The sequence below is a fragment of the Manihot esculenta genome, chromosome 6, assembly GCF_001659605.2.
Source record: "Manihot esculenta cultivar AM560-2 chromosome 6, M.esculenta_v8, whole genome shotgun sequence".
NCBI classification, from domain to species: domain Eukaryota; kingdom Viridiplantae; phylum Streptophyta; class Magnoliopsida; order Malpighiales; family Euphorbiaceae; genus Manihot; species Manihot esculenta.
In genome coordinates this window covers 22055898-22070108 of record NC_035166.2, presented here as the reverse complement: position 1 = coordinate 22070108, position 14211 = coordinate 22055898, and the positions used below count along the sequence as shown (strand labels likewise).

General features: G+C 33.6%; 1 protein-coding gene across 3 annotated transcripts in view; it reads right to left on the bottom strand.

Annotated features, from left to right (window-relative positions):
- Window positions 1-6845, bottom strand: part of LOC110617908 (DExH-box ATP-dependent RNA helicase DExH14) — a 52435-nt gene extending 45590 nt beyond the window's left edge. Inside the window, exons 1-7 of one of the 3 annotated variants that reach the window (XM_043957225.1) lie at window positions 6564-6845; window positions 5823-5884; window positions 5566-5740; window positions 4468-4927; window positions 4298-4363; window positions 3808-3912; window positions 3424-3726 (exon numbers count right to left, since the gene is read on the bottom strand). In XM_043957225.1, coding sequence (XP_043813160.1) covers window positions 3424-3726; window positions 3808-3912; window positions 4298-4363; window positions 4468-4927; window positions 5566-5740; window positions 5823-5884; window positions 6564-6673 — 1281 coding nt within the window. In that variant the 5' untranslated portion in view covers window positions 6674-6845. The remainder of the gene's footprint in view (window positions 1-3423; window positions 3727-3807; window positions 3913-4297; window positions 4364-4467; window positions 4928-5565; window positions 5741-5822; window positions 5885-6563) is intronic. The other 2 variants (XM_043957223.1, XM_043957224.1) reach the window with 2 other exon arrangements.
- Window positions 6846-14211: the final 7366 nt, after the last annotated feature.

The following is a 14211-nucleotide window of genomic DNA, read 5'->3' as shown; positions in this document are numbered from 1 at the left end:
AACAGCCTTCCCGGAAAGGCAGCCTGCAAATAAACACAATGTGAAGACAGAGATAGAATTTGTATACAATGATAAAAATAGACCACAATAGCTAAATATTTTCATCAACCAAAAGTAGCTTTTTATCTGATTCAGAGGCCCCTTCTGGCAGAGGGATTAACCTTCCCTGTACATGTATAATGCTTCTTCCATATGACAAATAAAATATGAGGAGACTAGAACTTCAAACTACAGAAATTTTGTACGACGAAGGCTTTTAAATAACTGAATAGTACCAAATTGACCACTGTTTTAATGAATTGCTCTACAGAGTTGGCATAACTACTCATTAACTGAAGAATTTAATAGAATATCATTACAATCTTGTATATCTAATGAGATAAAATTTCTTTAAGTTGTGTTTAAAATATATGCACACACAGACATGCATATAGAGAGATATATTAAAAATACACACTTACATATATATACGTTTATATGCATATTCACGCATATATATATATATATATATATATATATATATATATATATATACACACATAGGTTACCCTATACTAGTTGGGATTAACACAAGTTATAATCTATTTAATACCTGAACTAAAATTATAATCTATTTAACACCTGAACTTATAGAAATCATAACAATTAATTTAGCCATATTATCGATAATTTATTGGAAAAAAAAAAAACTAATCACATATTATTGACTGTATTCTAAATTTTATTGATTACACTCTAAATTTTCATAAAATGATAAAATTAACTTCACTTAACTTTTTCAATTTATTAAAATTTAGAGCTCATTCAGCAAAATTTAGGGTGCAGCTAACAATATGTGTACTCTTTTCTCGACTGGAATTTTTAAAATTTTCCAACAATTGTTTGGACAAGTTTTGAAGCTAAGTTTCATTTCACAAATTTAATTGTGCAGGCCTAGCCTCCATACATGACTCAAATTGGGCAATTTTTCCCTCAATTTGTGCTTGTGCCTCTCACAAATGAGATTATATATAATCATGTGCTTCTGCTGACTCACCCATGACGATCGATTCTAAATTTCTAATAACAATTTTTTGAGCTCACATGCAAGAGATTCAGTCATAGGTCAATTAACACGGAAATTCTCCTGCTTTGAGACAGCCTCTCCCTTGTTGCGATTTTGGCCTCGCCTAGAAGAACTTATGGTGAAAGGATGGAATGAAAGAGCTCGAAAGAGGGAGCTCTTAACACCACAAGACTCAATTGCTAGAGACAATCTCAATCTCGATTTAGTGGAGATAAACACTTTGCTTACCTTTATTTTTGATACATACATTGTACTGAGAGGATCCTAATACTTGTGTAAGCTATAACTAAATAGAATGATACAATCAGATTGGATAGCTACTGAATTGAATTATCTACTCCTACCGGATATGAATTAAAACCCTACTTGATAAAAATAAATTCCTAATAGATAATAATGTTGCAACCAACTTGATGTGCAATCAGATTGATGCCAATCCATTCTCATTGCCACAAGTCTTGCACCTCCTTTGATACGTCTTTCCTGTAAATGCACCTGTAAGACACTCTCTCTCTCTCTCTCTCTCTCCTTTACTTCTGATACATACATTGTAATGAGAGGATACTGATACTTGTATAAGCTATAACTAAATAGAACGATACAAGGATATTGGATAGCTACTGAATTGAATTATCTACTCCCGGATATGAATCAAAATCCTACTTGATAAAAATAATTTCCTTATAGGTAACAATGCTCCAACCAACTTGATGTGCTATTAGATTGATACCAGTCCATTCTCATTGCCACCGAGTCTTGCATCTCCCCCCTTTACTTCTGATACATACATTGTAATGAGAGGATACTGATACTTGTATAAGCTATAACTAAATAGAATGATACAAGCATATTGGATAGCTACTGAATTGAATTATCTACCCCCGGATATGAATCAAAATCCTACTTGATAAAAATAATTTCCTCATAGGTAACAATGCTCCAACCAACTTGATGTGCTATTAGATTGATACCAGTCCATTCTCATTGCCACCAAGTCTTGCACCTCCTCTGATACATCTTTCCCATAAATCTAATAGCACATCAAGTGGTTCCCCCTCTCCCCCCCCCTCTCCACCTTATGCCTCCCCTTCTTGCCCATATGTCTTCCTCGAAGTAGCAAAGATCTAGAAATTCAAATATTGTCACTCCCTTTCATCGAAAGACAGCCCCACCTCACCTCTTTTTTTCTTATTGATCTCCGACCTCCCACCATTCTTTTTTATTCTCCTCCACTTTTGCTCCACAGTTGCACACTTATTCAAATAGACTGTAATAGCGATAATATGCATTGCACCACAAACACTAGTGTCCTCTAACAATTGCCAAATCACAAGGGTGTATTGAAAAAAACTGAATCAACCCTTTGAAAATCCATCACAGATCAACCAATAAGATATGTAATGTTGATATTTAGGCTCAGTAGGGATTGTGGTTGGGAGAACAAAAAGTTTTTTGTAAAGCACCATTTTAGATGTTGAAGAATTGCAATTTGAAAAAGTCATTTCCTATGACTAAAATATTTTACTTTGAATCAAATTTTAATACCCCCTCAAACTAACATATATAAAAGTGTGTTTTTTATTTTCTGAATAGGAGATCTAACAGCCATTACCCTAGTCTATACTCAATGTTTACAGAACTCTATACCTAATGAAATCATACAAGTCCACAATTTACTCTGAGTATGCCAATAACACTTCTCCCAACGAATATTTTATTTATAGCAATTAAGACAATAAAACTTAACCATCCATCATAAAATATAAAACAATATTAGCTTATATGAGATAACTGATGTTCAATACCTTCATATAGTTGGCCTTTGAAAATAACAAGCATACACTCTTAAAAACTAGCTCAAGCACACATGTATAAATCAATTATTTGACTTCTCCATAGCATATTTGAATTACCAAAAAAAGGGGAAAGATGGACTACTCCTAACCCTAATTTGATGCTAGAATCTCAAAATGCAAATCAACAGGGCAGAAAGTTATTAGAAGGACAAAATAACAAAAAAAAAGCAATTTGACTGGAAAGGAGATTCATTCTTGGCATGCATCTGTTTTTCCTCCTTAGTCCTTATGAATAAAATAATTTTTCACTTTAAACATGATTCTAAACAATTAATCAACAGAATTTTTTCCAGAAACAATGAAAGAAAGTAAAAGCAACAAGCATCTTATTTTGCCACCAATTCTATTTCTTCTTTTTTTTAAACATTTACCGGGTCAATTTAGTCATGTATCACGATATATGTTTGTCCGTTTTCAAAATCAATATAAATTGCAAAATATTACACAGAATTACTGGGTAATCAATCATGATTGAGATAAATTTATATCACAATGAATTACCAGCTTTTCCCCAGGTTTCATTTGTGCAGTTGGTGTTGGAGGGATAACAACTTCCTCATAGCCCTTGTAATGTTTCCTTATAGTACCTTGAGGAAGAGCAGTTATTGATAATGAATGAGATCCTGCGCCAGAGCCAATCAGATCATCCAAAAGATTTTTCCTCTCGCTGGCTTGAAGTAAAGAAGAAAAACTTGCAGCTGAAGCATCATTATCAACCCCATGTTCTGTTCCACGTCTATGTCTCTTCTCCTCCTTCCGCCGAAGTTTATCGATTTGCCTTTCAGATTCTGTTTGGACAGTAACCTACAACAGAAGCTGGGATGTGACTTCTTGGTGAAATTTAGAGTTCCTAGAAACACGCAAACAGGACTATATTGCTAATACCTGGGTGCCATAACTAGGCATACGTGATTGAATGCTTGACACTGTCATATCTGATTTCAGTACTGACCACCCATGACGGATTGCATCAACAAGTTCCTTTCGATGCTGCAAAACAAAAGAAACCTCAATGATAACACCTGAAATATAAACACTGTTAAATTTGAGAAATTCAATAATCAATATGTGTCTGTGCACACTGCACATGCATGTATGTGCACCCATGTGTGAATAACAAAGAGAAATGAAAATAGTTCAAGAAAATAATGACACTTCAAATATTTGTTAAGGAATGTGAAGTTCTGAGGACGAAACCATCAGTAAATCAAAAATAATTTATTGAACCTTTTGTAAGATTCTGAAACAATGAAGTTACATCCCTCAAAATAGCATCTCAAATTACAGATCAGCAAAATAAGACTCCATTAGCTGAGTAAACTTGATAGGTAGCACATCAAAAAGCTACAAGCAGCTATAGTAATTAAATCCTTACTGATATAAGGTCTTGAACGATCTCAAACGCACTATCCCCAACAAGATCCAACAAGTCACCGGCTATCTTAAAAACAGAAAAAGAATAAGAATTAAGAAACTGATTCTGATAATATACATTATCAAAGTTGACATCAACAAATTCAGAGAATCTTAACTATTAACCATTACCTCCTCGCCAGGTTTATTTGAATCAAGTACACGGCATATAGCCATCGCCAGATCATCTTGGGAAAGCTGAGAAGTACTTTCTCTTACTATCTGGTTGCATGCATCTCTTAACCAACTTAAATTGAATTTCCCACCATCAGCAGCAGAATGATTATGGCCATAGTCATTATGATCATGCCATCCATCCTGAAACAAAGAAGGCCCCGTGGTTTCTGCATCCTCCTCGTCCTCCAAAGTAATGTCCACTAGAAATCTGGCTGGAGTTTGGAAAGCAAGATCAGCACCAAACTCGAGATCCCTGTCGCTTCCATTCACATGGCTTTCTAAAACAAGTGCAGACTCATGGCTGGTAGGTTGCAAACTGGAAAGCCTCTGTGCTAGAGTGGCAACTCTCTGGATGTTAGCATCTAGAACTGCATGACCAATAAGTTTTTGCAATTCTGACCTGCATTCAACATTACTTACAGCAATCATAATTCCTGAATACTTGTCACCATCTTACCATTTATCTACTGAAAACAAAACATCCAACAAAAGCAAAATGTCTTTACATTCAAAAGAACACTTTAACAAACATAAATTTGACATATAACATAACTATATATGTGCTATCATGCTATGTTCCACTAACACATAGTTTGATCAATATGAAAAGTTAAATCATAGTGATAGGATCAACATCATAACATTCATTTATCAATGGCAACATTACAAATATCGAGGTATTGAAACTCGATAGTTCTTTGAACTCATGTCCTAATGCCATCTCAATTTTCCTTTTTTCCCCTTTTTATAAGGCCAACGGCTCAGTTTGGATAAGAAGGAAAATTAAGGGAAGGGAAAATGGGACATGTGATCTACATGACAATCATGTTTCCATTTTCACTTGCCATTTAACTCCCTCTCCTAAGCATATCCTATAGGGAGACTTTAACCCATTCCATATAGTGAAGAAGCCAACTCTTAACTCAACTTCTTTAAGTTTTCAACAGGGCCATAAGTAATTCATATCACAGCAACGAAAATTTCACTCCCAATACTGAATCCAATATGCATCAAAACCAAAAGATGATAAAGCATCCAAATGGAAATCCTTACTTCCTTTTGAGAATACTGGAATCATCATTATCTTCCTCTACTGGTCCTGGTCCACCAAATAGACGGTAGGCAGTGAGTGCCACTTCACGGAACTCTTCAGAGGGTACCTCTCCATCTATTAAGTCCACTACTCCCCCAATGAACTGCTTGTAAGCTTGTGTCACTTCAGTTGATGCTGTTTTACAAGTTCTGACTAACTATAAAATCATTTTATTAAACAATACAACGAATGATTGGGTATTTTATGTGTTATATACCTTCTTCCCATCGATAGACTATCTTCCTTGCAAGTTCCGATTCATTAAGTGAATTTGCAGTACTAAATCACCCAATAAGTAATAAAAAAAAAAAATCAACTAATTAGCATTTTAGAGAGATTAGCAGGCGAAATCAGTAAGAATTCTTGAACTCAGTAAATGCTGAAGCGCTACATTGTTAATGGAAAAAAGAAAAGTACTACAGAAAAAATAATAACAGCCTTCGCAGCTGGTAAGCGGGGGGGGGGGAGGGGGACGGCTTGGCATTAGCACCATAGACTAAAACCTGGGAAAAGTAAAAATCCTACCAACTTCCGCAGACTTTTGAAATCAAAATTGCGAGAAAATGGTTATTATTGTCTGAAAAAGTGTCTAAACATCACATGTTTATAGGGAAACTTCCTGCCTATAAAGAATTAGTTAAGGATTACATAAATCCTACGGAAATGGAAGATATATCTTTAAATAAAAATCCTGGAATTTTGATTAAACGAAAATATATCCGCAGAATATAGGAAAATAATCCAGCAAAATCATTTGGCTAAATTTTCTGCGCTGTAATTCCTGCCTCAATAATAACTCAATCTCATAAGTCTTTGAGTCCAATAAAAGTTTTGTTTTCCAAATTACGACTCTCTCAACTAATCAGAACCAGTGTTTTAACTATATTTTCTAGCGTTTTCTAGCCAACCAACCGGATGACAAAAGAATGAAAGGCTTTCTTTCTCTAACTATAATTACTTGCGATGCTTGAGGCGGTTCTGGAGGATGATCTTGCGCTGGAGATAGGCTTGATCAACGTCGAATGGATCTCTGAGAGAGTTTGTCAAGCGAGGCAACTGCATTAACATTTTTCCGTCTGTGAATTGATCCTGCAACCCTAGAATACGACGTCAAGAAGACGAGATGTATACAGCAGCGAAGCGGGCGCCAATACGAACCACCGGCTGTACAAATTATGCAGGTCTAGTGTTTGTCTAGAGTCAGATAAGTTTGGGAGAAAATAGAAACGGAAAGGTCTGACCGGATTTATAAAGGGTTGGGCTAAGCCCGTGGAGGTAAGGGACTTTGTTGATCTCGCACACTAACTACGAATATTTTCTATTTATAATTATTATAGTGCCGTTAAGTTTTTGGTATTACTAAATAAATTAATTTTTATATTTTAAAAAATTTATTAAAATATTTTTATTTTTAATTAATGAAATATTTTTTATTTTTTTCATTATAAATAAATAAAATTTAAAAAAAATTTAAAATTTAATTTTATTCTCAAATAAAATCTTTTATTTAATTTATAATATTATCATTATTATTTATTACAAAAAATTATACTTTATTTATATTATAATTATATTTTATATTTTTATTTTTTTAATTAAATTATATTATTTTAATGTTCGACCAAATATATTTATTATTATTATATAATTAAAAGATTATAAAATTATCATTTTATATTATTAAATATATTTATAAATTACTATTTATATTATTATTTAATTTTTTTACTTTTATCAATAATTTTATAATAATATATTTTTTTTAAGCAAAACTACTTAATAAAATTTTATCAAATAAAGATAAATTTCATTCCAAACAGAAAGATAATTATATATAATAAATTCTCTAGTCAAAATATGAGCAGTTATAGTAGCATTACAATGAATTTATCTAACACAAATATCAGTTCTAAAGTCTATCAAAATTTTACGATCATTCAAAATCAAATCCCTGCATAAAATAATTTAGCAAATGTACTTCTTAAGTGTCTGTCTAAACACATGCATAAGATAATTTGGCAAATATGCTCTTTTTTATTTCTCATCTCTCGGGCATAAATCATTAAAGTCTCCCGAACAAAACCACGAAAGAGAGCTTCTATAAGATAAAACTCGAATAAGGTTCCAAAACTGACGCTGTTGTTGCGATTTCAGAAACTCATAATAACCAGTAAACCTCCATTAAATATTACCTTTCGAAACAACCGAATCAATAAAATTTGAAGAAAAGTCAACCACATAAATAGACACATGACTATTCCACATTAACAAAAGGCCTCATCCAAATCCTTGTCTATCCTTATCTATTGACCGAGAAGCAACCATCAAAATGTAAAAAATTACGAAAAAATTCCGAAAAAATTATATACGAGAACTAAGAGTTTTTGTTTTCATCAAAAATAAAATGTTCGACTTGTAACTAGTAACCAAATCCTTCATTGCATTAACTGTCCGAGGATTGCTGAGTCCTCGACAGTTCCAACACAGGACAATCATTGCTTTCGGCTATCCCGACCTTTAATGGGATGAGCTGCTCATATTCTGCATATTCTGAAAATTGATTGAATTGTATGTAAGAAATATCCCACCATACAGAAATCATAAGTAACGATCGAAATATCTCTAGAGCTCTTAATAGGGACAATATCTTCTTCTTCATCAATAGTTAATTTAAAAAATATACACTTATTATATATGCAATAACAATACAATTTATTTTGATTCTCATCCAACTTTTAGATTTTCACCCTCAATCCTCATATCCATCTATCTCACTCAAAAGATTATATTTTTTATTATGGTTTCCTATTTTGCACACCTACACCTTTTGACTATTGATAGCTATTGAAACGTTATGCTCACCAATACAATTGGTGAGACATTCCTTCACGCAAATCTCGATATATGCAGAAAATGAGAGACATATAAATGCTAAGAGATGCAAGATAATAAGGAGAGTAGGTAAATTTCACTCATTATCTCTAAGTTTAGGTATTGTACAATATGGTCTTTAAACTTCATTTTATAATATAAGACTTTTCAAAATTTAGTATAATGAACAAAAAAACTCATTCCCACCTAGTATAGCCAGTTTCTATGTTATTTTGCTTATATAGTAATGTTCTGAGATTCAATAAAGAGTAGGCTCAAGGTGTATATTTGTGAACTTAATCCGGTTGGCTCATACCTTCCTTTTATCCTCTAGTGATGCATAACCATCGTCCTATACCTATACACCCTGTCATTATCATGCAGAGCTGTACGAACAAACGTATTGTGTGCTTTCCTATCGCCAGACAATCATTTAATTCCCTTTGGCACCGTGTGGATACGATTCCGTATATATAGGGGTCTATTGTCCCACTGATCCATCAAGTCAGTTGAGCTGAATCTCCCTCTAATGGGCCCGATTCCTGCTCTGTCCGGCCTACTTGCACAAAGACAGGGTCACGCGCTAGTGGATGGACCCACTTAGCAAGCTTTGATGAGGCTACAGTCCGGCCTTCCTACATGGGCTTAACTATGGCCAGGAGATCCGAGTCCCAATAGTTATCAAGTGCTCCCTTACCCGCTTGTTAATTATTCCATAATTAATAAGGGGATAAATCCGGAAGTTTTAATTATTACTACGCGGCTCTATGAGTGCTTTTGTCAAAACGTCTTCTCTTCTCCTTTACCCATTTCAAATTCGCACTTTTGATTTCACTCGCGGTTCTTCCTCTTGCGCTACCTCTGCTATCTTGCTCTCCTTCTTCTCTATAATCCCTGCTTTCTCTATGGCTTACTCTTCTAATTACTTTAGTTAAAATCTCTGATGTCATGGGTCTGGTGTCCTCCATTATCCTTTCTTCCCTTTTTGACTTTTTCTCTAGCGACTACACTGATACCGCGATTTATAGGATCAGAACTCTCCTTCCTAATGAAAGGATTGTCCTTCCCAATCCACCTCCTGCGGTCATAATAGATGCCCAGCAAGGGCGCAACTTGGTCTTCTTTGTCAAGCAGCGTAATTTCGGGCTGACATTTCCTTTTATCCCTTTCCTTTTATCCCTTTCTTTATTGAGGTCTTCCATCACTTCAAAGTGACTCTCCGTATGTTTTCTCCCAATTCCATTATGTTTATGTGCTGCTTTGAGTCCGTTTGTCTGTGTTGGAGTTTTGTCCCCTCTGTCACTTTGTTCTCCACCTTCTTCCACCTCGTCAGGTCTAATCACGGGTTCTACTACTTTAGTCCCCGGGTAGGATTATCCATATTCGTCGGATACAAGGACTCTATAAAAGGCTGGACTGAGGCCTTTGTGGTAGTCGAGCTGAAAGAGAGCTCGAGGATCAGTTGGGATGTTGATTTTTCTTGGGGAGAAGTCCCTCAGGGCTGCAACGACTTTCCCAGGTTGACCCTGTTAGACCAAGTTTGCCTTTTTTGACTGACCTTTGTAAGGAAAAAGTATGATGTTGAGAAATGCATGTTTATGTCCAGCCTTCAAAATTGTTGGGAAACTGGTATTATTATTCTTCTGTTTTTCTTATTTGTTGCATTTTCTTTTTGTTATTTTGAGTTCTAATTGGATTGACATCTCTTTTTCAGTTTTTGTTGTTCCTACGGATAACATCAAGCTCCCAAAGAACTTTTCCCTATCTCAGGAAAGCATGAGGGCGACCCTGGCGGCCTTTAAGGTTAATAAGACGGTGGCCGACGTAACTAGGGAGGTCTTTCAAGCGATGGACCCAACAGCTGCGAACCGTTCTACTGCCCCTGCCCCTACTTTGGCATTGGTGCCTGTAGCAGGGGGTTCTTAGTCTGCAGCCTCGAGGATGTTCATTCCTGCCAAAGCACTAGCTCTAGCCAAGACTCCGGCTGCTCCTAAACTGACTTCCAAGGAGCCTATTGCACTCAATGAGTCTACCGAGAGCAGTTTGGAGGAGAGCACTGGAGTTGCCCCTTTGGATGTCCCACCACTCCAAGCTGTGGGGGCCATAGTGATCAGAGGGGCAGCCAACAAGTGAGCCCGGACTTTAGAGCCTGCTACTGAAGGTAGGGCTGTCAAATGGGCTCGTACTACAGAGCCTACAAGGATAGCCCTTCTCCCCTCCGCTGATAAGGGGAAGAAGGTTGTGGAGCAGCTATTGTCAGCTCCAGACAACGAGCTCTTAAATGCTGCGGAGGTGACTTGTGAGTCTTCGCCGGCTTCGGTAACCAAGATGCTCTGCAAGAAGATGTTTGGGGGGATTTCGGATGCCTCAGATCCTTATTTTCTGGCCCTCATCAAACCTTACCCGCTCTACTAAGCAACAGGCGGTGTTCAACACTCGCTTTCTGGATTACCACGGGGACAACTTGAGGGAAATGTTCCTTATGGTAAGCCATCTACCATTCTCAAGGATATTTCTAACTTCTTTAGCTTTTTAACTTTGTTTTTATGTGGTAGACATTCAGAGTATTCCTAGAGATTGATGCCCAAAACCGGTCTTTTCAAAACTCAGTGGAGCAACGCATAGCGGATGAGCACCAGGATGAGAACATCGTTGCCACTGGTGAGGCCGCGGATGAATCATTGAGTTCTAAGGGGTTATTGAGGACCTCACTAAGCAACTGAAGGAGATGAGGGTGGAGGTTGCCCCAGGCCTCCCAATGAGTTTCTGCAGCTGAGTCTCAGCGAGACAAGGCCTTAGCACAGCTGTTCTCTTTAGAGGGGTCCTACCATCAACGTGATGAGGCCAGGGCCCAGCGTGATGAGGCATTAGCTCGCACTACCATCCTCCTGCAGGAGCTCAATAAGCGCATCGAGGACCTGAAAGGCATGGCTTCAGCAGCGGAGAAGTCTCGTCTCCAGCAATAACAACTCCGTCAAGAGGTCACTGCTTTGGAGGAGAGATGTTTTGCGTTATTAAGTGATGCTCAAATTGTAGAGGATAGGGTCCAGCAGGCTTGTGAGTAGCATTTGCAGAAGTATAATGACTCTGTAGAGCTAAAAGTCAAGATCCAGTAGGCCTGCGAGGCGCAACTAGAGGAGTATAAGGCTTCTGTGGAGATGAATGAAAGAGTATACAAGGAGGTCTTCCATATGTTCACTTCGGTCTACAATTAGGGCCTTAAGGCTGCTAAGGATGCCCCCTCCACTCAGTTGGCAGACCTGCGAGCCCCTGAAGTGGACTCTGACGGCAAGGAGATGTGCTACGAAGAGGATAATAACCCTTTGCCCAAAAATTCTCCTGGCTTGCCTTCTGGACCTCAGGAGAAGGATACTTTAAACAATCCTGTAAATGATTTACTTAGTTCTGCTCCCTCCTCCCCTACTGCCTCTGTAACTCACTCCAACAATTAATAAAGATTTGACTTTTGTTATTTTCCCTCTATCTTTTATTTTTCATATTTATTGAATTTACTTGTATTTTTATACTTTGGCTGTTTTTTTATATATATTGCCTTGTGAACTGTACCGGGCTAATAGCTCGTTAATCTTGTTTTAACTGTATGGCGTATTTCCTGTTGTGTTATTTTTCCTATTTATTGAATGTCTTAACATTTTTCTCGTTTTGTTTTCTTTAAATATTTATTTTGTTTTCTTTAAATATTTATTTGAACTGATTTCTTTTTTTACGGCTCTTTTCAACTTCTACTGCCCTTTAGCTAGCTTAACTATTTAATTTCCATATGGCTCGACCTTTAGGTTTCTAAATTGACAGCTCTTTGTTTATGAATTTAAACCTAAATTCAGAAATAATATATGAAATTTATCTATTTATTTATTATAAATGAAATAATTTGGATATAAAAATAAATATTCTCACCCTCAACCTAAAGAGAAATAAATGACTGAGAATAAAAAATAATAAAAAATTAACAATATTCTTTTTAATTAATAGAATCAAATTATAAGTAATTTTTAATGTAATTCTAAAAAATATATATAGATAATTTAATTGGTTATGCTAAATTAATATGATAATAATTATTTTTATTTTATATTTTCAAATATTTTTATATATCTCTCAAATAAGCGATTAAAGAAATAAATATAAACACTTAGATATTAATAAAAATAATTAATTTAAATAATTAATTTATTAGTTAAATATAATTTTAAAATTATATTATAATTTACTATTATTATTTTTAAATTCAATTTAACTTATTGATTAAAATTGTGGCTGATATTAAAATTTTAGTTTTATTACAAAAAATTAAGATATTAAATTTTGATTTTATTATAAAAAATTAAAATATAAATAAAATTTGTCACAAAAATTTAATATTTCGTAATAAAAAATAAAATGATTAAACTTTTCAAATTATAAATACTAAATCGCTGACTTAAAAGAATACAGAGAGAAATTTGAAAAAAATGGACAATAATCTAGCGTTACGAAATTTGAAATCTCTGTTAATTTTACTAAGAAATTAGTGATAAAAAGGTAGCATAGGAATTCAAAAACATTCAATTTCCCCATTTACTTTTTTTTTTTTCATTTGCTTAGTAAAATGTTAATTTAGAAAATTACCATAATGTTTGATGGGTTACATCATTAATATTAAAATTAGGAAATATAAAATTTTTAAGTTTAAGAGAAAAATTGCCTATTATGAATTTAAAATATAAAATTATAATGAATATATATAAAACTTATTAAATTAATGTCTTTAAAATAAAAAATTAGATATGATGCAATTAAAAATTCTTCATTTTTTAAATCTAAATTAATAAAAAATACGTACAATTAAATATCCATACTTTTATTTAAAAATTAAATAAATTTAATTTAAAATTTTAAATCAATTAATCACTATATTTTTATTAAAAGTCAAATAGATCTTGATTTAATATAATATTATTTTTTATAATTTAAAATATTAAAAATTTAATATTTTAATTATCATAAAATTTTAAAAGATATATAGATATAAATAATTTTTAAAACTATAAAAATAAAGTTTTATTGTATAAAAATATTTTTATTATTAAAAAAATAATATTATATTAGATAAAAACTTATTTCACCTTTAAATAATAGTATATAGATTTAATTGGCTCAAAATTTTAAATTGAATTTATTTAGCTCTTGAGTAAAAATATTTAAAATTAATTGAATTTATATTTAAAATAATAAGTTTTTCGTTTGTTTACATAAAATAATCAATATTTTTAATAAATTTTTTATTATTTATATATAAATAAATTACTATAATCATATTTAATTTTATCTTGTTTCCAATACAACATTTAATTAATATTTAGATGGGTATTTAAAATATCTATTAATATTTAATAAAATTTATTATTTTTAAAATAAATATAATAATTTTTTTAATATATAAAAATAAATAAAATAAAAATTATGAAATAAAAATAATATATTTTTATAAATAAAAGTTACCATGAGTTTAATATACCTAACATGTTTTGATTTAAGCTAAAGAATCTGATTTTGCAATTTAAACCAAACGGTACAGTAGCCAAATCGAAAGAGAAGTTAAGCCTGATATTTTAATCCATGGTTAGCCCGACTTTTATTCAGAGGGGAGAAAAGGGAGAATTGAAAAAGCACCCAGAAACCGACACTAAACTGGTCCACCTTCGCCCCACATTCTTCTGAGACTATTTTTGTTG